General features: G+C 40.0%; 1 protein-coding gene across 3 annotated transcripts in view; it reads left to right on the top strand.

Annotated features, from left to right (window-relative positions):
- Nucleotides 1-1530: 1530 nt before the first annotated feature.
- NCKAP1 (NCK associated protein 1) overlaps nt 1531-26570 on the top strand; it is a 64482-nt gene continuing 39442 nt past the window's right edge. For 2 of the 3 annotated variants that reach the window (XR_013922254.1, XM_080346379.1), the window contains exons 1-3: nt 1531-1726; nt 14029-14139; nt 24236-24328. Coding sequence is in view for 2 of the 3 variants with exons in the window: in XM_080346379.1 (XP_080202505.1) it covers nt 1619-1726; nt 14029-14139; nt 24236-24328 (312 nt within the window). In the remaining variant the exon portion in view is untranslated. The remainder of the gene's footprint in view (nt 1727-14028; nt 14140-24235; nt 24329-26570) is intronic. The other variant, XM_080346380.1, reaches the window with a different exon arrangement.

Below are 26570 nucleotides of genomic sequence, written 5' to 3'. Positions count from 1 at the left end.
ATTGCTCTCAGCAATAATATTTGCTCTTATTTTGCAGTGCAATCAAATGGGAACCATCTTCGTTGCAACTAGAAATACTATATTTGACTTTAAAAAAATACAATGAAGATGTTTTGTGTAAAAATATTACTATAAATATTATCAATTAAATACTTTGAAATTACATCGCATTTTATGCTTTACAAATTTTAATACTGATTTGAATGTTTCTGATGTTTTCCATAGACTCCGGCAGTGAAAGGTCAGGTCGAATCTAATTACTCATTACAACATTGTTGCTAGGTATTCCCTCCTCTTGGACACAAATCTGAGGCAGAAAATCATCTGATAAAGGCCAAAGAATGAGTCAATAGCAGACTTAAGATTGGAACTCTAAGTTCTTGCTTCCTGATTTCATTCTGAATCATAAATTGTCTTGTAGCTGCTAAAGGGAAGAAGGAGGTCAGTAACAATTTAGTTACATTTAGGCTTCTCACATTCATTTTCTAAAATCTCACATTCATGCTTTCTAAAATCTATTAGTTTAAAACCGCTAAAAGAGTGAGGTTGTCTGATTCAGCTTTCTAATGCAAAAATGCAAACTGAAAATTAAATGGAAATGTTAATATAAAAATAAAAGCACAGATGGTGGTGCCATTATAAAAAATGAGATTAGAAGGTTAATTCTTAAGCCTGTCTCCTGCTAACTGGTCTCGGGAGCCCTGCAGCCCGGCTGGTTGTGCTGGATGATCAGCGGTGCAGCCGGCCCAGTAACAGGTTGCAGGAAGGGACAGCTCTGGTGGAAGCCCCACGCTGACATTCATGGTGTGGAAATCTCACTATTCCTTAAAAATACATGCTTTTAATTCCTGTGCTTTTGAGAAGGAAAACAAAACAAAACAAAACAGTGATGTGACTCAAGTCAAATGGTATTTCTCTGAATTTGCTGTACATGGGTGTGCAGCTCAGGGGATGGCAAGAGCCTCACAGGTGTCAGCGTGTCCCTGAGTCCCTCATGGCCCTGCCCTGTGGGTGTCCCTGGGTTCCTTCTGCCTCCCGGGTCCCATCCAGGTGCGGTCCTGAGATGCCCTCAGAAAATCACAGACCCTGGCAACGATAATTGTATCAATATACACCATGCAATGCTTTTCTGAGCTTCAGTTCCTGATTTCCGTCACGTAAAATTTAAAACAATAAAAAACAAAACGCTTTTTTTATAAACCTTGAACAAAAATGAATATTCTTCCTGGTTTTGAAGCACACCTTGGGATTTTACCTTAAATACGGCCTGACGGATCTGCTGTTCAGCACAGCAGCAAAATAAACCGCCCAGGGAGACCGGACCCCAACCCTGCGCTCCCCCGCCGCGGTTTCCGCCCCAGCGCCGCCCCCCTCCCGCGGGGCCGCACCGGGCGGGCAGCGGGGGCTCGGCCCCGGCCGCCCCCAGCCCGGCCGCGCCACCGCCCGCCCGCAGGGGGCGGCCGAGAGCGGCGCCACGTGACGCGCGCCGTGGCCACGCCCCGCGGAGGCAGCAGCGCCGCGGCGGGCGGCGGGGGGACAGCGCAGCGCAGCGCAGCGCAGCGCCGGGCCGGCGGCCGCACCACGGCGGGGCCCGGGCCGCGGAGGGCAGCGGGGCAAGATGTCGCGGTCGGTGCTGCAGCCGAGCCAGCAGAAGCTGGCGGAGAAGCTCACCATCCTGAACGACCGGGGCATCGGCATGCTCACCCGGCTCTACAACATCAAGAAGGTGCGGGGGCCCCGGAGGGGAGGTGGGGGGGAGGAACCGCCCCGGCGCGACCGCCGCGCTGCCGCCCCACCGGGCCCCGGCCGGTCCGGCGCTGCGCCTCACGGCTTGCGGCTCAGCCGGCCGCGCTGCGGCCTAGCTGCGGGGCCCGAGAGGCAGGGCGGGGAGGCGGCGGGAGCTGCGCCGCCGCCGCGGTCGGGCGCTCCGGCCCGGCCCGGCGCTGCGTTGCCTGCGGGCCCGCCGGCGGCGGGGGGTGACGGGGCTTCCCGGGCGGCCATCGCCTCGCTACCTGGCGGGCGGGAGGCCAGTTCTGCGCGGCGCCCGCAGGCCCGGCGCCCCCCGCCGCGGGGCCTAGGCCCGGAGCCGCTCCCGCCCCGCCGCGCGTGAGTCACGGGAGCCGGGAGTGGGCTGCTCGGCACGGGCTTTCCCACGCCGAGTTGCGAAACCCGTCGCTACCGAAGGGAATGGTTTGGGGTAAAATTAGTAAGTTTTAATTTCGCTAAGTTCGAGGCGCGCCGTTGCTTAGCAGCTCCCGGCGGGAGCTGGAGCAGATGCGCGAAGCTGCCGTGGGTGCTGGAGCTGGTCCCGCCTTCCCGAAATCCATCCATCGGTGTTTGCCCGGGTGAGGCGGTGCGGGCGGCTGCAGGTCTGGAAAGGATGGGTTACACCTCCGTGCTTAGTTCCTTTCTCCTCTGGAGGAAATCCTGGTGCTTTCCGATGCATTAGAGCGTGGTTCATGGCCATCCCCTGCGCCCGGTGCTTCGTGTATTTTTATCAGTTTAATTTTCCTGACCAGCAGTGCATCATCTGAATGTGTGCGGCTGCTCAGTCCACTTCTAGTAATGAATATTAGTTCGGATTTTATTGCTTTCCCTTGAACACAATTACTTCGGAGAAAGATTTTCCTTGTTTCACATAAACTGTTAGTTATTCCGTTCGAGCAAGGGGCATCCTTTTGCAGGCCTAGTGTGTTAAAATTTCTGTGCCATTCATATGCTGGGTTCATTTGGCCTGCACTGCAGCAGTAGCAGAGGGAGTGTGAGGTTTTTAGGTGCTTACTTGATGGCTTTGACTTCCGAACTCAGGTTTCTGTCAGGAGTGCTCCTGCCACACAGATCTGAGCTAAAGGAGGAGTTTTGTCAGTTTGTTTTGCTCATATGAGAGGCTTGTACTCCAGGAATAGTAAGGGCTGCTTGGCTATACCAAGGGAAATATTGATTTTAATTAAGATGATGTTTCCAGGAATATAGTAATAAAAAAAACCCGAAGTATTCAGAAGTCAGTGTTGATCCAAAGCAATGTCAGTAGTTGATGTGCGCTTGAATGTTTGCAAGTCTTTGCTGACATAAATAAAGCATTTAAAATTATTCCAAATTTGTATATTTCCAAAATAGAAGGGAGGTTCGTTTTAGTCTGCAGTTTCCTATGTTGGAAAACTGCATCAACTTAATAATTGTAACAATATATTCACACTTCTAACATAAAACAGGAGTTCCCTGTTTATGGGGAAGAGCATTGAAGTGAGGAAGTAATTTGTGTGTGTGCTTATTATGCTGTGAGAGAAATACACCAGGTGAAAAACAGGCCAAAGGAATTTCTCCTGAGCATAGCCCTGCTTTGGAGCAAAAAGGCAGGAGAAGTTAAACCTTGTCCTGACATAGAGCTGTGCCTTAACCAGTGTGAGTGTGGACTCTGTTTCCATTACCAGTGCTCTGATTTGGAGCCACTTACTCATGTTAAGTAACCCAGCGCCTACAGACACATTTCTGCTGGTGTGTTTAGGTGGCAGAGTCCGGAGCATGTGTGCCGGTGGGGTGGTAGCTTCTGCTGTTACTCGTATTAGTGACGTGAGTGGATAGGTTCTCTGTAGGGGAGCACTAGAGGTGACACCAGTTTTTCCTGCAAATGCCATGAACCGAGTCCAAAATTGTGTAGGTCCTACATACAGAGAGAGAGCAGACATGACCAAGCAGCTTGATTATTGTGTGATGTATAGTTTTGCAAATCTGTGTCCATCCCAGATGCAATTCTGTGTACTCATATAGGGATTTGTGATTCAAATAGTTGTTGTTTTAAGCTTCAGTGAGTACCGTTTGTCAGTAGTAACTGGCTAGCTCTGATGGTGAGCCCCAGAAGTCTCGGGACTGATTACTGTGTTTTATTGTGGACCTCTTTTCAGCCCAGCTGCAGCATAGCTGGCTGCCTGGAATGCTTCATTTTTCTTTATTTCTATTTATTCTTTATTTTTCGCTCTCTGAAAACAGTAAATTCCAAACCTGCTGTTTAAGATTCTCATAGCTTCCTCCTTTGAAGATGATATCGAAACTCAAGTTACTAAAGATAAGCACACAATATGTGGTATTGCGGTTAAAGGAAATGGTTAAGACTTTTTTTAATAAGAGGAAGTGAGAGGTGAAGTGTTTGTAGCTGCCTTACAGATTGCTGTAGATGCTGTCTAGGGAGCAGAGATTTTAAAGGATCAAGAATTCTCTTGACTGTTAGAAAGAAAGCAGGAAAATTTTACTTCCCGAAAAAATACAGTTGTTAAAAGCAGTTAGAAAATTGATAAACACACTTCATCTTCCTATATAAATGTCAGTTTTGATGTCATTGTGCTTATAGCTGTTAATTATTCATAATGTCCTGTTTAGTGACTTTCTGTGGTATTCTCTTCTGAAATAGTTTAAAATTTGTTGTTTTTAAGGTAGAGTATCCGTATGGGTTTTTTTGCCTCAGAGTGACATGGAAAATATGAAAAGTGGAGTTACTAAGGCCATAGTGTATCATGAGACAAAACTCTCATTTTATCTGTGTGGAGGTGGGGTTTTTTGTTGCTGTTGTTATTTTGGAGGATGACCCTTCGCTTGCTGCTTTCAGCTGGCTTTTGTACTGGGACCAGGATTAATTCTGAACTTGGAAAGCTTACTGTTGCGGTTTCTTTCCTAGTTTGTTCCTTCTACTTTTTAAGAAGTTATCCTCAGTTATCCAGGTTAGCAATTGTATTATTGCTTTCCATGTACCTTTCTTGTTATGTGCCCACAACTAAACCTCCATAAATCAGAGGCAGCAGCACTTTTCATGCCATCCTGGCTCAGGTGAAGCTTGGATTTTGTGGTACCTTTCAGAGCAGGCCAAGTCTGTGTTGGCAAGTTTTGTGTAAGGCTGCTGGTACTGACAACGGTGTTGTTCAAGAGTGATGGCAGAGAAATCTTGTTATCTGTGGGCCCATCTTTTGTTTGTTTATGAAGCCCTTGGATACTGGGAAGTATTCGTAATAAGAGATTTCATCTTAAAATACATGAAGTGTAGATTTAGCCAGAGCAAATCAACAGAGTGTAATTTTTGAAGAATGGTGAAGCAGGGCTATTGTCAACAGAAATGCTAAGGGTAAAAGTTAAGATTTTGAATTATTTAGAGTATATGTTACTCAAACATGATGAGTCTGTTGTTTAGCATTAATTGCTTTGCTAGCAATGTTCTGTTCTTCACACTACAGGTTTTATGTTTGTGTGCAAAATTTTTTCTTAAAATGTCATTAACAAAAAAGTTCTTTTGACTTTCACAACTGATGATTCCATAGCATCTGAAAAATGAGAATGTTAAACCAATTCTTAGATATGAACTGCATAACCAAACTGAAGTAGTAGATAAGGAACAGAATAAATATTTGCAGGGGCTTTAGCTGACTTTATCTTTACCATTCCAAAGTAAAAATGTGGTTCCAGTCCTATTGTGAGCACCACACAGCTTAGTATGAAGCCAGATTTAAAATAATTTAGCAAGTGATTAAATGCCAGTTAGTTCTTTAAGGATACAAAGGCAGAAATATTGGATTTTTATCTGTATTGAGGATGTTCCTTGTAAGCCTGTTTAAAGACTGAGTACTTTTTGTTTTGCCTATTATCTTCTACAGCAGGTAAAGTACTTATTATTTTCCAAAGTGCAAGAGGAGGCGTATTCTGTGAGGGAGAGAGGAGGGCTGCATCAAGTCTCCTGTGGTAAAATGATGCCAAGTTGACCAGATCAGCCAAGGCTGAATAGAGCTCAGATCTTCCTTCGCCAGCCTTTTATGCTGTTTGTGAGATTGGGGTGAAGAAAAAGATCCCAAAAGTTCCAAAACTGAACTGGAGAGGACTTGACAATGTCTAAATATCGTGGGGGACAGTTGTAAATTGTCTGACTAGAACCGGTTGATAAAGTGTCCTGTTTTGCTCAGGCGCTAGGGCAGTGCCTCAGGAAAAAGTAGGAGAGATTTTGGGTGGCTGGCAGAACATGGAGAAGTTTCCAATCTGCAGACTGCTGAATTTTGGAAGAGCATAGGATTAGATCACCCTTTCGACACTGAGCTCACTGTTGGGGTGCAGAGCTTTGAACTGAGAGGAAAAGCTCACAAATAAAATCTAGTTTTGAGTTGTAAGGTTGATATTGGAAAGAACAGATAATGTCTTGAGGCCATCAGGAAGTGGCTTAGGGTGGGGTGGTATTGCTTCCAGGGATTGATAGATATCAGCAGTTCTGTAAAGGTTAAGATGATAGTTTATGTTTGTCTATTTGTGTCTGTGGTCTTGGAGGAATGACTCAGAATACTGTCCTGCTGATAGGAGGAGGAGGAAGAAGCCCAGAACAAACTCACAGGCAGTGCTGGAAATAAAAAACAAATAAATAAATTCATTTGCTCAGAAAGCAAACACAAACTGATGATACCATGTCACATTAGTTTTTTAAACTCAGAATATAAAAATATCCTATGATATCTTTTAAAATATACAGAAAGCTAGGTGGATTTATCCTTTTGCATCAAGTGTAGATGCCCAGAATTGCCTTGCATTGTTCCTTTATTTACAAAATGAATTACGTGCCCCTCCATTTACTGTTCGTTTGTCCTGCCGCGTGTTGACACAAAACCAAATACAGTTTTAGTTGGAAGATATTTTTGAGATTGTGTGCCTCTGCATACAGAGATGCAGCTAAGAAGTCTTAACAGTTCCTGTTCTAGATTCAGAATAGACTGGACATTTCTGTTGCCTTGCTTTCCTTTATTAAGATGTTACTTTATAAATCACAGTTTGAGAAAGTTTTGTGGCAGTGTAAATTCTCTTTGTTTGTTGTGGGGATTTTTTTAGATTTGTGTTTGGTTTGGTTTTGGTTTGTTGTTCTGTGTTTTGTTTTGTTTGTTTGTTTTCTTTGGGTTTCACCTGCCCTGTATTTGGTTGCTAGAACCAAGTGCTTACTCAAACAAGTGTTACCAAGCATATTTCTTTCGTGGACGAGCTGACAGGTCACTCTAGTATGAACAACTTGGTGGATATTTTACACTTAGACCTTAGCAAGGCTACTGGTGTGACCTCATCTGATTGTTCTCACAAACAATCTAAGGAAGTACAGTCTGGATGAAATCGTAACGATGAAAGCAGATGGATAACCGTATTAGGGAACAGTTACGAAGGTCTCATTGTCAGACTGTGGTTCAGCAGGGTCTTCTTGGGCTGTGTCTTAACCTCTGGTTCCAGTCGCTCTTTATATTAATAACCTAAACGATGACTATGGTGTGCTTAATAAATTTGTAGCTAGGAAACTGGGAGAAGCAATGGAAGTAATGAAGAACCTAACTGGAATTCAGTTTGAGCTTAACAAATTGTAGGTATGGCCTAACGAACTTGGAAGTGGCTGAGAAAAGTATGATTGTGCTTAGTGAAATTTAAAATGGTAATGAAAAGTAATGAGATAGCAAATCTGCGGAAAATAGCCAGGAAAAATTAGGCACCTGCCAGCAGAAATGTGAGCCAGCTAAGTTTTGCTGCAAAAAAATCAGGGATGACGTGAGGTTCTATAAATGTGTAAGCAAGATAGAAAGAAAATAATCCTTTTGCTCTGCATGGCATGCTTTCAGACTCATCTGAAATGTATCTGATTTGACATACTTTTCAAGAAAGATGTGGACAAAATGGAGAAAGTCCAGAGTAGAATAAGAAGACCACTGATGCAGGAAATTTCACCCATTAAGAAAATGGGAAGAATTTTTTAAAGTAAATTAATAAGAGATACAGATTTTTAAGTATTTAGAACTGCTGTGGAGAGAAGGGGAATAGTTTGTGCAGTTTAGTATGGCCACAGAGATGAAAAAGTGATGCGTTAAATTGTAGAGAGAAAAGTTCAGTTTAGATCTTAGAACTTTCTAATTAAAAAGATTGTTAAATATTGGAAAATACTGTGAGAACGGTTTTGAATGTAGCCTGTTGGAGACCTGTAAGTAAAGATTTAGCACATGTCTCCCAGGAGCAACAGAGATACAGTTCATCTTGCTTTGGAACAGGAAGGTCATTTCTAGCCTTTTCTTCTCATTTCACATGAGTTTACGTTGTAGTGGGTTGGATCTCTGAGTAGAGATACACTAGGATTTAAAATTAAGTACGTACTTTAGGATTCAAGACACACCAAAAAATGAATAATGGTGAAGTAGATGTCTTGCTTAGCTGCAGCAAACATTGGACTGTCTTTTAATATCTTTAATTGTAATTTTAATTAATATTAAAGTGCATTATCTTTCAAAAATTTGAACTTCTGTGCATGAAAAATGCAATAGCTGTTAAATTTATAATAATTTTGAGCCATATTTTGGATATGTTCGAGGCCTTTAGACACTGTCCAGGAATTGGTACACTGGAGACTTTCTTCTGATTCTGGATCCTGGTTAAGTCATGGGAACAATAAAGTTCTGGTTGAATCTACTAGCCTAGTTTATGTATCAAAATAGGTGTTTATCTTTTGTACAAGTATCATTTATGTAACTGTAAACATCAATAATGTAATTTAGCCGATAGGACGGTTAAGCCATCAAAAGTATTTAAACTGTAATAATTTGTCCATGTGTGACCAGCTAATTCTTGCATCTGCTTGCTTTGCTGTTAAGAGGGACAAAGCTTCATTCACAAAGCCTGTCTGGGGTCAGCCTGTTTAATAATAATCTTAGGCTTCCATAAAACCTAAAATACAGCAAAGCGGTTCTAGTAGGCTTCATCAGAGGTATTAAGGCAGATGTAGTATGAACTGTTTCCTCACGTATTCACCATTCAAAGAAGCTCTTTATTGACTATTCACCTCTCTCCTTCTCAGTTTTGCATTTTCGAAATTAGAGCTTGTCAGATGGTAATCTCATTATTTTAAATGCATGACAGAAAGAATAAATGATGTGTTTTATCCTACAGAAATCTAGAGTTGATGATGAACCTATCTCTTTGAATGTTTCTTTGCCATGTATTATTTAGTATAATTTATAGGATGCATAGCTGCAAACCAGGCATTCAAACTTAGATACATTTTAGGGTGAAGTCTTTAATGCCAGCAGCTATTCCAAGGGAAGCAGAACAGTTTTAGTGTGCATGCCTTTCTTGCATGTCAAGAGAGTGTGCTGTAGTAAACCTTAAATGGTACATACAAGAGCTGTTCCCATTTTTTTAATGTGAGAAATCTTAGTGTACTTCCATTTACTAATGAAAGTTACTGACTCAGGGGATGGCATATTTTTTTGCTGTTATTGAAATTCCTTCAGTTTGCTGGTTATATTCATAGAGATTTTTTAGTGCGTGTTCATTTGTAAGTGACAGATTATTTCAGTGATTGTTGCCACAGTCCAGTGGAACTGTGCTCAGCAGTGTTTTATCTCAAGTCTGCAGTAACAGTAAATCAAGATCTCTTGAAGTAGTAAGAACATGTTAAATTGCTGCAAAATATGACTAACTTTATGATCATCTGCTGATGTAGGTTTGGGGACTGAACATAGGAAATTCTTGATTTAAATGGCCCTGTTTCTCCTTTATTGGGAAACAGCCTTGCTAATCATTTGAAATAGGTTGGGCTTAGCAGCAGCAACAACAACAAAAAGTGTTTCCGTAATACAGTAACATATTTGGACTTTTAAAAATCATCCTACACCATGTAACTCAGGTAATACTTCCCAGTATTGTTACTCCATGACACCTGGCAGGTTTATCTAAAAGGCAGGAGTGAAGTTTAGGAGTTCTAAATGCAAGTTTGCACCCTGTTCACTGTGCCATGGCACTGACTTTTGGCAAGGATTTTACCTGAACATAAACTTCCCATTTTTCATGTCCCATCAGTTGGATATATGTAGCAAATTTGTTGATTTTGTTGTTGTTTGTTTGGTGGTTTGCATTTTGTTTTGTTCTCCAACATCCTCTGCCCTCAAGTAGGAAGTAGAATGTTGGGCTTTGATTTTTGTGGTGATAGCTGTAACTGCACTGGGGCAAAAGGGCTCTTGGCCATATCTCTTAACGTTGGTGTATGCTGCACCAAGGACAGTTGTACCAGATTCTGTGTTCTTTAGAGGCCCCTTATTTTAAATGTAGACCTTAAGGACGTTTTTATTGTTGGTTGTTTTCTTGTTGGCCACTTCTGAATGATTATGACCTAAAAAGTCAAACTAGGTAGTATTCTTCCGTTTCAAAATGAAAATAGTATAGAAGAGCCTCATAGCATCAAGTGAAGAATAGAGTCTGTATTTTGTTTCATAATAATAATGACCTAGTTATCTAGATTATTAGGTTAGGTAGGAAAACACTGCATTAATTCAAAACGTATGGCATCATGTGCATGTAGTCTAGTCTCTGAAGTTTGGCCTATACATATGATAGCAAATGAGAATTCTGAATAATGAATCTCTTAGCTATAGAAGTCATATTCTTGTTAAGAGTTGGATGCATGGAATGAGATCAGGAAAATATGTTCACTTAGTTAACTGAGAGCTGGGAGCTTACCACAACATGGACCATTCTAAACTGCTGTGGAAAATGCTGTGTAACTTGATAGAAATCCAGTGCCCGAGCTTTTTTTTTTTTAGGTTACTTGGATTAGTCTCTGATGGTAGCTTTGCATCATCTTTTTCAGCATAACTGCTTGGCAACTGTTTAGTAATGTACAAAGGGATTTAGAGATGACTGCTGGGAGATTCTTTCAGTATAGTATTTCGGGGCCAAAGCAGCTGGAATCCTATAGCTTCTCAGAGCTGTATTCCATGAATGCTGCTCTAATAAGAACATTTTTAATTCAGATTTCTTTTTAATGCTCAAAAAACATAGCCATTCTGTTTTTCCTTAAAAAAAAATAAATGAAGAAAGGTTATTGCAGCCCACTTAGGGGAGAAAGTGACATCTGAGGCTGACTGAGAAAGAGCTACTTCTCAAAATTCTATTTGAATGCTAGAGAGCTGTATATGGCAAAGTGGTATTTTTATGTTGTACCACCATGTTCCTGCCTATTACAGTGCTGACAAGGGGTTTTATATTGACTAATACAATGATTAAAAGCAAAAGCTGCTTTTCTTATCTATATTCTAAGGCCATTGCCCTCAATGCCTTTGTTCTTTCTACAGTGCAAAATTGTGGCTATGTGTCTTACCGCTTGTGTGAAAGTGCTGGGATTGGGGTTCGTATCTTCATTCTTTTATGCTTCCTAGACTAAATTGTAGTGAGCTTGAGCTTCATAGGTCTATTTGCCATTTTAGGGGAGGCTTAGCTTATGTAGACTGTTTTACCCGAATGCAGGCAACAGCATGAATGAAAACTGTATTGATGCAACAACAGATAGTAACCAAATAATATCAGTTCTTAGAAAGGAGCTGCGGGATGTGGGAGAGGGAAGGAAAAGGCATTGACCGCCTTGTTCTGTGGTGTCTGGCCTCATCAGTCCACATACATAGGCTGGTCCAACTTGTTAGAAGCTGGAATTTTGAAATGTATGAAGGAGACATTTAACCTTTTATATCTTGCAGCAATTTCCTTTCTTATAGATGGATCCATCTTGTGTAGTTTACTAGTAGGAAGAATTAAAGTTGCTTTACGTGCACTGTTAGTAAATAAACAATTGGAAGGAGCAAGGCTTTCTTGCATACTCAGATCTGTTGAGGGGATTGCCAGTTAGACTGAGGATAATATTAATCATCTTTGGAATTAGAGTTCCTGAAGCTACATGAGGATGTGCATGGTAGTGTTTTCAGACATGTGTTTCCATGTAAGTGATCTGGGGGGAGGGGGCTTGGGTAGAACATAATTTTTACTAACCGTTTTGGAGAGCTGATTTACACGAGGAAAAACATGTTGCTAGGAAAAATAAGGAGTGTAATGTGGAAGTAGTGTTTGGATTCAAACCGAAACATTTAGGAAGTCAACAGTGGCGGGTCTCTTGTCTCCTGTATAAGAGCAACCATATTGGAATTTAACAGGCCACAAATATGTGTTGTCTATGAAGCTGTTTTCCGAGTTTGCGATCCTTCTTTTAGTAGAGAAAATTATATAACTTGTGGCAAGGACAGCAAATTGAAATAATCTGACAAATCTGTGACATCTGGTTAAAGACTTCATAAATTTGAAGCTTGCATCATTTAATTTTTGGACACCTATTTACGGTATAATTTTTACTTTTGAAATTGTATAAAGACTTTAAAGTGTGTTCAGAATAGATCTTCTGTGGCACAAGTTTGCTGCTGGAAGAATATTGAAGCAACTATTTAATATCTAAGTGATACTGTGGATGTTGCTGCATTTATTTTCACTGTAAATTCGTCTTGCAGTATTATAGATATGATATTTTAATAAAATTAAGTATTTTTGTGGAAAAATTAGCAAATGTGAGAGTGTTGGTGTTAGGGTAGTACATTAGCATACATCATGATGGTCATGTACTGCTGGTAGGAGTTTTAGAAACTTAAAATAATGACTCTTTTTTTTTTTTTTTCTTGGCTACCGTTTCTTTTTCAGGTATGTAAAACTTCACTGAGTTTCTCTCCTTTTTTCCCCTGTAGTTGCATGTGATATTTGTTAACTCCTTTTTTTCCTCTCCCTATCTAAACTTAGTTTGGAAATACTATTAGAAGTTACATGTCTCTCTATATATGCAGCACTTTGCACAATAGTGAAATCCTAATGAGTATGTGTAAAGTTGTGTTTGACTACTAGAGTAATCGCCATCCAGTAGAAAGTATGCTGCCTATAGTAACAGATGGTCATAATGTTCTCTTGGATGTAGGTAATAGTGTGTTAGTTCACTTAAATGTAACGTGTTTTAGAATTTAAGAGTAATTTGTTTATATGTAATTTTTCTCTCTTTTTATTACACTGCTTTCCCAGCAAGGACAAGTTTGGAAGGTTTGCAAAGCTTTTCACCTTCCCTTTGCCCGCTTGCCCGCTTTCAGAATCGGTCTCATACTCCATGACTTCTGTCTCTGCAGTCCACAACTCGGTCATAGAAATCAATGTGGAGAAGTTTTGAAATGAGCTGTCATTTGAGTTCACTATGTTGCGTAGAAACGCCTAGCATGTGATTTAGTTTTGCATGAGACACGAAACTCCTTTGCAAATCCCTATGAGGACTGTAAAACTAAATAAATATTTGAGAGAAAATACAATTTGAGCACAAATTTTGTCATGTAAGTAACCCTGCTTTTAGTGTGTTGCTCTAAACTAAATGGTGTAGCATGGCTCACTAGTCAGAGTAGCGGAGGAGGAGTCGTGTGTCTGACAGCATGCTCTGGAGCTGGCAAAAGTAGGTGCTTCGTCAGTCCTTTATCCACAGAAGCTGTTCTGAGATGTCTACGTAAGATATTTAAATAGAGACCTAACAGTTGCGACCTCTCTGCAAATTAAAATTTAATGAAATTTCTTGATTGCTGCTTTTAAAGCACAGCCTATGCTGTTATAGGAGTAAAGAAAAGGGACAGAACTTGAGTTCTTAATCTAGGGAAGTAGGATACTTCACGCAAGTACTGGTGGTTTTATTGTGGCATGGAAAATTGTCTTGCAGTTAAGTTTGAAGAAAAATTAAATGCAGGTTGGTGGTGGGGCTTTTAGTTTTGTTTAATAAAGGATAGTTTAATCAACTAATGTGCTCAGCACTGTCCTCCACAGATGATGACATGATTGAATTTTCTAACAGTTTATTAACTTCAGATGATACAACACTACCTCAAACCAGGAATAGCATTAAAAAGAAACCATTCTTTTTCCTCCTTCTTTTAGGATTGAGTTTTTTCCCTCACTGCTGTTCTGCACTAACTGCTTTGATACTTCCATGCATCTTTTTCAGTAGAAGAGCATCTCTGTACTGTTTCCCATTGCATATTTCAGCTGTGACAGTCCCTGCACTTTGCCTTTCATTTTATCACCTGCTCACTAAAAACAAACAAACAAAGAAAGAATCTTTCTATAAAATTGTGTCGTCAGATTTGCAACTGTCGCTTAGCTTTAGACGGATGATTGTATGTTTACTTCATTTTTTATTGTATTTTTTTATAGGCATGCGGTGACCCCAAAGCCAAACCATCCTATCTTATTGACAAAAACCTGGAATCTGCTGTCAAATTCATAGTCAGGAAGTTTCCAGCAGTAGAAACACGCAACAACAATGTAAGTAACTAAATGGCTAAATAAGTATTTTTCTTAATACCCTTCAGCACTTGTTGCTCAAATCCGTAAGGTTCTGTATGTTCTTGTAAAGCATCTGATGCTGACAGTTACGATTGGAATACAGTTGTTAATTCAAGTGTCTGACAGTGTACTTTAGAAAGAATTATCTCCAAAGAGAGAATATTGTACTGTAATTCTGGATTGGTTTTGTTACGGTAGGACACTTTCTGGTTTTCTTTTTCTCTCTTTTGTTCAGTTTCAAAGAATTGCCAATGGGAAACAATCGTTGAAAAAATCATGCCTTACTTTGATAACAGAAATTCTTGTGACCAGGCTGATTGCAGAAGATGGAAGTTGCATAACTATTTCTGATGAGACCTAACCAGCAGTTGGTTAAAAGGCACCTGACTGTAAAGCAGGCGAGTGTGTTTGTACTTTCCAGGTGCCTGTACCTTCCAGGCGGCTTTACCAATGGGGTCAATCCCTGTGGAAATAAAAAATGTTTTAGTACATAAGGAGAAACCTTGTGAAATACAAAAATACATAAATATAATTGTTTCCTCTTCAGATGCAGTGACTTCAGTTGTAGTAGCAAATTATTTTTCATCCTTCTGAGTGATCCAGTATTGCTGAATTTGACTTTGTAGCCTTTTAGAGATAATTAAGATTATTAGATTACAGGTAGGCTTTTTGGCAGGTGATGGACACTTGTTTCTCTTTTTCAATTCGAAAGTCAAGGGAGAAATTTTTGTTTTACCTGCTTATATTTCTTTCCAAAGGTAGAAAATGGAGGTAGGTGTTGGGTTTGCATGTTCCCTGCATGCAACTACTTGCATGTGTGCTTGAGAGGTTTAGGCTTGCTTTAAGCATTCAGGTTTCTGCAGAATGCTGATGGTAACATTAGTGGGAATAATTAGTTTACAGAGCCTTCTAGAATCCTTATGTGATGTCTCCAGTAAGACCAATGAAAGAAAATGAGAAAAAACTTTCCCCTATGGAGGAAACTATTTCAGTAACGATGCTTCCTCATGTTAAAATTTGGTCGTGTTTTGTAGTGTTTATTATTGCTCATCTTTGTATTGAATTTGATTGTGGTAGTAACAAATATGACAAATTCTTTATCAAAGTTATGTAACAACAGTAAACCTGTTAAACCATGTTTGCTCAATGCTTCATTTTTCTCTAAATTTCAGTGGCAGATCTACTGTTAAAAGTGATAGATTCTGTATATAGAATTTATTTAATGCAATTGCATTTATGCTTGATATGTCTTCCAGTTGTTGACTATGAATTTGGAGCTTGACTAATGATAGATCTTTAAGGATACTGTGAGATTTATGGAAAGAGATCAAAGCTAGCTTGATATGTTTTGACAATCACAGTTTCTAAAGTGGGACATGCTCATAATGTTTTGTCATTGCCTTGTGTTTATTTACCATGAGCCACGCCGGACTGTGTTTATTAAGCACAGTTATCAAAAGCCCTACCACCTCCATGTATGAGCACAGTTTAAAGTAGGGATTTGGAGTTGTAGCAGTAGGCAGCTGGGGTTTCCTTCCTTGTGGTTAGAGCTGACGGCAGTTTGCTTGTCTTCGTTGTTTACAGAAGTTTTCTTCTAAAGTGTTGTATCTCCCAAAACAAACCTTTACCCATAGCAGGTACCTAATGAGACAAAAGCCACGTGATGTGCAGAGAACGTTCTGGTTTGATGTAAGGTGGTGTTTTTTTTAATTTTTGTAAACTTTAGCTTCAAAAAGCCATAACCATGTAGGTTCTGGTCAGCAGTGTGTTCCTCTCCTTGCTCTTCCTTTGCCTCCCTCCCCGCTGGCCACCAACCAGCTCACCATGTACTGGGAGTGTCCACCAGTGAGTTCTTCCAGTAGGGAAGTGGAAGTGGGTGGTCAGAGATTTGAAAGAGCAAGAAGCTTCTTGGAACAAGGACACATCAGTTAATGAAATATTACAAAGGATTCTTGCGGGGGAAACAGTGGAGAAGTCATAACCTGTACTTCCTCCTTGCAGTGAAAATCCAGGACAGCCTTTCGGGGGGCGCTGTGGATTTGGTGTGTTCAACTGCAGCAGCTGCTGTAGCTTAGCACTGTGCAGTTGTTACAGTAGCACCTGTTGACATGTCAGTAGGTGATGTTGCTGAAGCAGCTTGCGTTTGGTGAGAGAAGCAGCAGTGCCTGCTTTTGAGTTTTTCTTTTTTTTTAACCTATTGTTAGCTGCTAGTTTGTTTTTCTCGGGTGCCATCATTTACAGTGCTCTGTATCTCAGAGGTGAACAACATGTTTTATTGAAGAGTATGAGCAGTCTCTGCTGTAATCAGAAAGGTGTCCGATCTTGAAAAGCCTGCACTTTTAGAACTTTTGAAACAAGTGATTCTGTTAGGTTTACTATTGATAGCTTTTACATCTTTATTCACAAAAATGCAGCTCCTGGTTTTGTTTTTCCTTCAGTGTTTGGCATGCTGAGTCAGTCAGAGTAGAGCTACGTCTGACAACAGCCCATTTTCAATATTGTAGCAAGAGTGAAAGTTTATGAACAGTTCAAACAAAAATGAAATGCCCAATGAATCCTTGCTGGCCAGGCTGAAAAATAAAATGAGTAGTTCATCTTCCAAGTATCGATTATAGATAATTCTGGACCTTCTCAGTTCATAACTCACTCTCTCCTGTCATCCAAGGGCAGTCACTGTGATCTCTTACACTTGCCTTTTCCAGTCACCATTGTGAGCCATATAACCTTGAAAATGTGCAGTTCAAAGACTGAGCTCTTAGATCAACCGTTAATTATGTTGGTCAGCAATGCAGTGTTGCTTAATAGTGTACACAACACCTGCAAAGGAGGGAATATATGTAAACAAAAAATGTGATGGATTGACCAAGTGAGAAACAAACATTTTAGACTCCTATTTGAAAAGGAAACTATATAATAATAAAGTGTTTATCTTCTGTGTTTTGGAAACCTTAGTATTTATATTTATTTTAAATTGACTAAAGCTTTGCGTTGAAAAACCCTTCTAAATTGGATAGGGCTTCCAAAAAGCCTTTTAGCACCATCATTCTCAGTCAGAACAGTGATCTGATTGTGCTAGTGTTGACTCAGGGTAACATATATTTTCACCAAATTTCTTGCCTAGTTTCAGACAAAACATTCTGAATTAAGGGATGCAGAAGCAGCCTGATTTTTCTGAAGGTTTTTTTGAACCTCATCCTCTTACAAGGTGTACAGGCAGGGTTCTCACCACAGAGAAATTGAATGAGAATATACTGAACTCCAAAAAAATAGTAGGACCTAAATATTATTACTCTTTTCTCAGTCCTAATATTTAATGCCATTGTAAAACCAGAATAAAATATTTCATTATGGGGAACTGGAGGTGCTAGGAGAAAAGATGTAGATTTTTCTGTAGATTGTGGAGAGCATCTGAAAAATCTGCTGCCTGCGCAGGTAAAGCTCTGTGTCCCTGTGTCCCTGTGTGATGGAGTTGGCTCCTCTCTGCTTTCCAAAACACCACATATGGGACGTAGTGAGAATATCTGCCTTCTTTCTTGAGCATATGTTTTTCTTTTACTCAGATTGCTCCTGAGCAATTTCTCTGTAGAAAAACTTCCTGTATTTTTAAATGCCTACCAGGGAAGCTGAGGCTTAGTCATTGCTTAGCAGTAAGCAGAACAGTGAAACATTACTCAGAAGCTGGTAAGTGTATGGTTAGTGGGAGAAACATCCATGTTTTCCACATATTGCTAGTCTTTATTTTTTAGTAGCTGTCTTCCAAGTATTGTTTATATCAATTCCATTGTGTTTTGTATTGACTACACATTTAATTTCTTAGGAGATAATATTTTAGAGGTTATTTCCCTGATTAAATTGTAATAATTTTTTGCATTATTATATCAGCAGGGACTGGAAACAAGATCATATGAGAGTAGGGTGCAAGCAGTGTGAGCATTTCCAGCGCTGCTTGGATAAGGATCTGTAGATATGAATTAGTTCACTGCACATTGTATTTAATTTTACTTCGTGGCTGCGATGGCTTTTTCCCTTTAGATGCCAGTGTGTATGTTTGCTCGGCTTACTGTGGCTTTCACAGTTTCACTTCATAGTGAGCTGGTTGCATAGCAAATTAGCTGGGTGGTGGGAGGGGTGGTGTGGGCACAGCGTGGCTGGACTTCCTTGGCCAGAGCTTATTAGAAGACATTAATGCATGCTTTTGTTAAGCGCTTTCTTCTATAATTATTGATATATGCACTTTATAACCAATCCTGAATTTTAAGTTGTGATAGGTACTTGCAATAATTAGACTTTTTCAAAATACTTCACAAAATACAAATAATAATTTGCTTTCTGAAGGGGTACTACTGTGCCAAAAGCAAAATGTCTTGTTTCCAATCAAGCTTTTAATATTGTGTTTTGCACAGTGCTAGTGAAGATAATTTAGAAATTCTCTTCTGAGGAAAAATCCAGGTCTCAGGCATGCTGCCTTATGTATTGGTAATTCTTTTTCTCTAAAAATCTTTTGGGGAAACAATAAGGTAAAAAACACCTACGGCAGCTGATTTCTTAAGATTAACTTAAGGAACGTAACTTAACTCATGAAATTCAGTAAACCTTTTTCCCCAGCTTTCTGGAGTTCTAGACCTCTTTTCTGGGAGACTCAATTTTTCATACACTTTATTGCTTAGTTAAGCAATAAAAACCCAGCTCCCTGTATTTCAGCAGAAAACTAACTGGGTTCCTGGCCACGAAGACTAAAATCTTTTTGAGGTAAGAGGATGCTGTGCTTTGCTTGCACAGCTGCCTGTTCAGCTCTACTTGCCGTTGCTCAAGGAACTTACAGTGCCGAAGGGACTGCCAGTGAGATTGGTTTTCCAGAACTCACTGAGGCAGTAATTTAGTTTATTTAGTATTTAGTAATTTAGTTACCCTGCATGAGTAAGCCACATGACAAGTAACTAGTCTCTGATCAGCTTTGTACGAGCACTTAAGGGGTTTTTTTAATGCGTGAGAATGGGATATACTAATGATAGTTTATTTCAGAAGAAACTGCAAAATATCTGCAACAAATAACAATTTTATTTAAATTGTTACTAAAAATCATTCAGAATGAAAATTGCTCTGCTGGTGTCTTGCTCTGATACAACCATACCTACTAGTTTGTGCACAGTAGCATGTCTGGTGTTTTCAGTTGTTACCTGCATAAGACTGACTTTGCAGCTTAAGATAACTTATGCTATAATGTAATCAGACAATAGCACATAAATTTTTACAGCCTAACAGTCATTTGAAAGTAAGCATTTTTAATATTTCTATAGCAATTCCAAAAGGAACTTGAAATCTTGGATTGTCTTTAAAACATTTCACCAAACAGAACTGTCATAATTTAAATTATGTTTTCTCAAAATCGTAGTACCATCAGCTGCGATGTTTATACTCATGGCTTAACCCTTGGTTGTGCATGAATTTGAGATGGAGTAACATCCAACTACAATTTCATTTTTGTTATTATTTGTAGTAAATCATTGTATTATACTGCTATAAGTCAATTCAGCCCATGAGTCACTTTCTAAGGTAAACCAAACTAGTCATGTGCTCACTCTTATTGCTTAATAGCATATGCAATACCTGCAGAGAGGTGAGTGTGTGTCATACTTAACCTGTTTGCTTTGTTCATTAAAACTGAAATCCTCTTTCAATATGATGATTGACAACTTCAGAGCTTGGCAATTTAAAACAAACAGAGAAAAAAACCAACCTCAAAACAAAAAGAGAAGGAAGAACCTCCACTTGTTAATACCTAAACCATACTTTAGTTACACACTGTTAACGAAGCGACATGTCAAAATTAGTTTTCATGCATGTTAAATGAATAGTTCTTTCATGCTCTCATGACACTAAGCAAGCAGCTAGAGATGTATGTCCAAAACATTTTATCTATAGAACAGCACAAGCTTTTAGTCTGTAAATTGTTGCCACAGAGGTGTCAAGACCTGTGTTGAAGGCTCGGGTGATGTGGTAATATATAGTGAGTTTAATGTAGGAATTACCGTATGAATTTATGTGAAAGAAAGTGAGAGAATGGGGAAACTGTTCTTACGACTGACAGGAGGGTCAGTTTTTAAAGAGAAGCCTCACTGCTCCAAGAGTGGATTGTCTGCCAGTGTTAATAATCTGGTCAGCCCTGGGGATGCTAACAGCTGCTGAGGGGCGTGGGTGGCCATTTCCTTTTCAAAAGGGTAAACTTAGTGCTGGAAACTTAGAAACAAACAAAAAATAGATCTTGCAGTAGAAATACATTAGTTAGTAAACATGTCCATTGCATCTTTTTATATGCAGCATGTCATTTCAGAGGCTGTTAGAAATTGGAAATAAGAAAACCAAGGACACATCCATCATTCTACAGTTAGTTTACAGAATTCAGAACTGGTTTTCTTCATTTGTTTAGTTCTTTCTCTCTCTCTATCTCTCTCTCCCCACCGTTCTGCTATGGATTTTGTAGACACAGAACTTTGTTCACATGAATTGAGTTTTTAAAATCTTCATCTACAGACTCTACAGGTGCCAAGTGTAGTGAGTATAATAAATGACAGTAAGAATACTGACAGTGGTTATTTACCCCTATCCTCAGAATTTTAACAGTCAGAATTTGTAATAAGCTTTTTGGGGCTTATATTGCATCTAGTAAGATTAAATTGATGGTGTTTTCTCTGAGGATATTGTAATATCTGTTGTGTTGGTTTGTGGAAAACAAATACAAGTGTTAAATGATGATGCTTGCAGGAAAAATATCACACTGACAGAAGGAGAAAATTCCCTTGCCTACTGGCTGTTCCTGGATCATGAAATAAGACATTTATTTGCATGCTATTGCTACCAGTGAAACAAATACGATGATATAGAGAACTACAGTTATCCTCTGGTTTTCCTCACATAAATCTGCCCGAACGCCTCTTCTGGTGTCTTGTATTTTTCCTGTGCCTTCACATTAAATTTGTATTTATTCATACTGTTAAAAAGGTAGTGTCTGTGTCATTTTTCTCTTGTCTCTGAGCATTGTGTTCGTGTAAGCTTCTAGTGAGGCTCTCTTGCACTTTCTGGTTTGTGTCTCATTTCCTTTAATGTACTTTCTCTGTGTACATCATCAGTTGTGTAAAGATTTTTGAGGGTTTAATATGAGGAAGGAAAGGCACAAGACAACTTGGTAAAGGTCAATTCCTTCTCTTGTAGATCACATACTTGACAAAGTGTCAGCTTCACTCTCTGGAATTTAGAATCCTAATTTATAAATAATATTCAAATATGTTTGGAGACGTCGTATTTTTTAATAGACAAAATAAATTACTTTGGAATTTATTTTTTTAAATCTTTCAATATTATGCTAAAATTTGTGCAGCTTTTCATATGTCTTAAATTCAACTCACTTTGTTCAGCCAAAATACTGTTGTTCTCTGATATAATCTGTACTTCAAGTTCTTTAAGAATAAATAAAACACATCTAACCAATCAACCAGGCATGGTTAGCTATAGTGAAAATAATCTTTTGATGCTAGTAATATTTTAAGAGTTATTTCTTCATCTTATCCTATTATAAAACTTCAACTATTGGAAACAAAAATGTTTGCAATTAAATGAGAATTACAGGCCAATGAAGATAGCCTCAAACCAAATCCAAAATGATACAGCACCAGCTATTTCTAAACAGCTGTTAGGAAATTAGTAATGGAAAGTTTTGTTGCAGTGGGTGTGGAAGGCGTTACACCCGCATTCCTGAGTGATAAAAATGCAAACAAATATCCACGACCCTCCGTGCTGTAAGCTGCACTTTACATCGCCGTTCTGTCAGTGCTGGATGAAGTGAACTGTTTGCACCAAACTGATTTAACTGGGATTGCACTTGATATATAGTTTTACTTTTATACTAATATTTTAAATAAAAGTTTACTAGCACCCTTGACAGTCAGAGTCAGACGAATGATCACTTTAACTCTGTGCAGAAATTTTAACATCATTTAAGTATAAATGTTTCTGGGAACACAAGTAGCTAGTTAACAATGAAGAGCAGTGATTCCTTAATTCTTGGTTGAGTATGATGAATACATCCTTATATTCTCTTACTTGATGTACAGCTTGATAGAATTACTTAAATAAATAAATATTTCTCTTGCAGGTATAGTTTCCAGCACTCTCTCCCTTTTTGCCATATCTCCCCACTTCATGTATTGTGGTTTTGAAATTGTGGTGTCCCTCAGAAGTGGACACTAGTGCCATTTTTTAATACTAAACGTAGATGTTGCATACAACAAGCTATAATCTTGGTCTCCCATAACATTGCACCTTGCTCAGTACGAATCAGTACCATGGTAGGAAGATGCTGATAGCTGACCCGAAGGTTTGTTTGCTGGAGCTCCAGCCTCTGCTGGACCGTGCTGGGGCCTTTGTTCACTCAGCACAAGGCAGCTCTGGTTCAAGGGGCACACTGGGAAAGGTAATAGCAAGTTCATACTGAGGATCAAAATACGATTTGTAGGACTTGCATTTGGAAACAGATTTTGTACAGCAGCAGTTTAAATGGAAATAACCTATCTTTTAGTGTGTGAGATTATCGGATGTTACAGAATAAACACATGTACATACACCCATTTTTCATTTAAGTCCCAGCTGATGACTATGTGAAAGAAACTTAAATAGGGCACGCATTCAAAGTTGTACCTTCAAAGTTAAAGAGTTTAAGAGTAGGCAGGAGTATTTTATAATGTAGCCATTCCAATTTGTTCATATCTCTGTATATGCCTATCTTCTTTGGCTATAATGGAAGTATTATGGCGTAAGGCTTCTAAAAATCATAGGCGCCTCTAAAAATTCAGAGGAAAGAAGCAAATATTGTCTTATATATGATAAAGTGGTCCAGGCAGTCTGTTTTTTGCATTTAGTGGACTTTTAGTGGTTTCCATAAAACTGAGAGGACAGAGCACAGGTTTATAAAGAGGGGGAGATGAACTGTGTTCAGGTCTAACATCTCCCGTGAAAATGAGCTAACCAATTTGAAACAATTGTATTTAATCTTTCTTATAATTGATTGCTCTTGCTGAGAAGAAAACCCTATTTAGCTTCATCAGTCTTTAATTTAAAATCTTGCAGCTTTTTGGAGGGCACTTTTTCATACTGAGTGTTATGATTGTTTTAACTCATTTCAGTTCCTATATTAGGAAAGAGACTTAATTAGTTGCTGGATATTGCAAGTTAAATAATTGGATTTTTGCCATGCTGTGAGACTGTAATATATAGATAAACAGAATGGTTGTTCAGTAACAGCCACCTTTTTGTGTGTTCTAAATTGTAATTGTTTAAATGATCTGTCTGATTTCTCCAGAAAATTTTGAAAAATATGGAAATTAAGTGGTATTTCATTGGATTTATTTTTTTTAAAACAGACATATGAAGTATTTTATGCCTTTTTATTCGCATTTGCCTCTTCCATTTTATCCACCAGTGTCTAATGTGTTTTGCTTCTTTTTTGTTTCCTTATTTTGTTGCTTTTGTTTGAATGTATTATTGTCTTTATATGGAACTGGTCAAAGAACCGTTACTGTATTTTATGTTTGTATCTACATTTTATTTTGCATGCTTAACGTGGCTTTGCCTGGATATTCTTTTTGGTAAGTTCAGAATTTAAAAGCATAATGTTTTTCTGTAGTAAAGTTTGTAACCTGCCACCTTCTTTTCTCCCACTTCAAGTAACGTCATTATTTTTTTGTCATACTGATTTGTGGTCATGTACTGTTTGCTTTTGCTAATTATACGTAACACTTTTCCTAACTACCCATTTTCATCTCTAGCTGAGTAAACAATATGACTTTGGTACTAATGTGTACTAATTTGACTTTTATCTTCCAAGTATAGTCAGCAGCTGTTAAAATGGTCTGTTTTGAGAACTCTGTGTTGTGTTTGAGACACACAGAACCTCAGTCTTAGAAAATCATGTTAAGGCTTCTTTGCATAGCCTGGTGGTTACTCTGCGCTTCACAGGTTTTGTTTTTCAGCAGTCTTCTCAAGAGCTTCTAAGAACAGTGTGAATGTTTATGCTCTCTTTTAGCAACAGCTTGCTCAGCTCCAGAAAGAAAAGTCAGAGATTCTGAAGAACCTGGCGTTATACTACTTCACGTTTGTTGATGTCATGGAATTTAAGGTAAGGTATTGCAAATATGTCAGTTGTTTTGTTACATCAAGTTTCTGTCTTTATTAAATAGAACTATATAGCTGAACTTGTAGCTCTGTTATTTTAAAAAAAAGAAATCAGCATAATCCCCATCACTAAGCAGGGCTCATTTGGAGAGCTTTAAACTAGACTCGAAGGGGGATGAGGTTGTAGCTGGGCTTGCATCAGTAGGGCATCACTCCAGAGTTCATGAAGGCTGGGAGGCCTGCCATACCCCTGGGGTGAAATCGGTGTGCTCAGCTCGCTCTCTGAAATGCCTGTACACCAATACGTGCAGCATGGGGAATAAGCAGGAGGAGTTAGAAACCTGTGTTAGGGCAGGAGATTATGACCTAGTGGCAATTACAGAAACATGGTGGGGCAGCTCACATGACTGGAATGTGGTCATGGATGGCTATGTCCTTTTCAGGAAAGACAGGCCAGCCAGGCATGGTGGTGGAGTTGCTCTTTATGTGAGAGAGCAACTACAATGTATTGAGTATTGTTCAGGCATGGATGAGGAGCGAGTTGAGAGTCTGTGGGTGAAAGTTAAGGGGCAGGCTGGCAGGGGTGATACTGTTGTGGGCGTCTATTATAGGCCACCAGATCAGGGTGAGGAAGTTGATGAGGCCTTCTACAGACAGCTGAGAGTGGCCACACAATCACAGGGCCCTGGCTGTGGTGGGGGATTTTAATTTCCCTGATTGTTGAAAGCACTACTCAGCCAGCCAGCCACAGTCTAGGAGGTTCCTCCAGTGCCTTGACAATAACTTTCTGATGCAAAGGGTGGAGGAGCCAACTAGAAGAGGTGCACTGCTGGACTTCATCCTCACTAACAAGGAGGGTCTGGTTGAAGCAGTAAAAGTTGAGGGCTGCCTTGGTTGCAGCGACCATGAGATGGTGGAGTTCAGGATCTCATGTGGCAGGAGCAGGATAGTAAGCAGAATTGCAACCCTGGATTTCAGCAGGGCAAACTTCGGTGTTTTCAGACAGTTACTAGGGGAAATCCCATGGGCAAGGCTGCTTGAAGGTAAAGGGGCCCAAGATAGTTGGTTAGTGTTCAGGGACTGTTTCTACTGGGCACCAGATCAGAGCATCCCAACACATAGGAAGTCAAGGAAGGGAGCCAGGAGACCTGCATGGTTAAACAGGGAACTGCTGGGTATGCTCAAGTGGAAGAGAAGAGTTTATAGATCATGGAAGGAGGGGCTGGCCACTTGGGGAGAACATCAGGCTGTTGTCAGAGGGTGTAGGGAGGCAACTAGGAAAGCTAAGGCCTCGTTAGAATTAAACCTGGTGAGAGGGGTCAAGGACAACAGGAAGAGCTTTTTCCAATACATGGCAGATAAAACGCAATGTAGGCCCACTGATGAATGAGGTGGGTGCCCTGGTGACAGAAGATACAGAGAAGGCAGAGTTACAGAATGCGTTCTTTGTCTCTGTCTACTCTGCCAGAGGCTGTCCTGAGGAGCCCCGTGCCGCTGAGGCCCCAGAGGAAGGCAGGACAAGGGGGGAGTTTGCCTTGGTTGATGAGGACTGGGTTAGGGAGCAGTTAGGCAATCTGGACATCCATCCATAAATCCATGGGTCCGGATGGGATGCACCCGTGGGTGCTGAGGTCATTGCTGGACCGCTCTCCATCATCTTTGCCAAGTCTTGGGAAACGGTAGAGGTCCCTGAAGACTGGAGGAAAGCAAATGTCACTCCAGTCTTCAAAAAGGGCATGAGGGAGGACTCGGGTAACTATAGACCAGTCAGCCTCACCTCCATCCCTGGGAAACTGATGAAACAACTTATCCTTGGTGCCATCTGAAGGCATATCAGGGATAAGAGGGTCATTAGGGGCAGTCAGCATGGCTTCACCAAGGGGAAGTCATGCTTGACCAACCTCATTGACTTCTATGAGGACATAACAAGATGGATGGATGATGGCAGAGTGGTGGATGTGATCTACCTTGACTTGAGTAAGGCATTTGACACAGTCTCCCACAGCATCCTCACAGCTAAACTGAGGGAGTGCGGTCTGGATGACCGGGTAGTGAGGTAGACTGGGAACTGGCTGAAGGGAAGAAGCCAGAGAGTTGTGGTCAATGGGGCAGAGTCCAGTTGGAGGCCTGTATCTAGTGCAGTGCCTTAAGGGTCAGTACTGGGGCCTGTATTATTCAGTATATTCATAAGTGATTTGGACAAGGGAATAGAGTGATGTTTGCTGATGACACGAAGTTGGGAGGAG

The sequence above is a fragment of the Nesoenas mayeri genome, assembly GCF_963082525.1.
Source record: "Nesoenas mayeri genome assembly, chromosome: 6".
Lineage (NCBI taxonomy): Eukaryota > Metazoa > Chordata > Aves > Columbiformes > Columbidae > Nesoenas > Nesoenas mayeri.
This window is presented reverse-complemented; position numbering and strand designations above follow the sequence as displayed.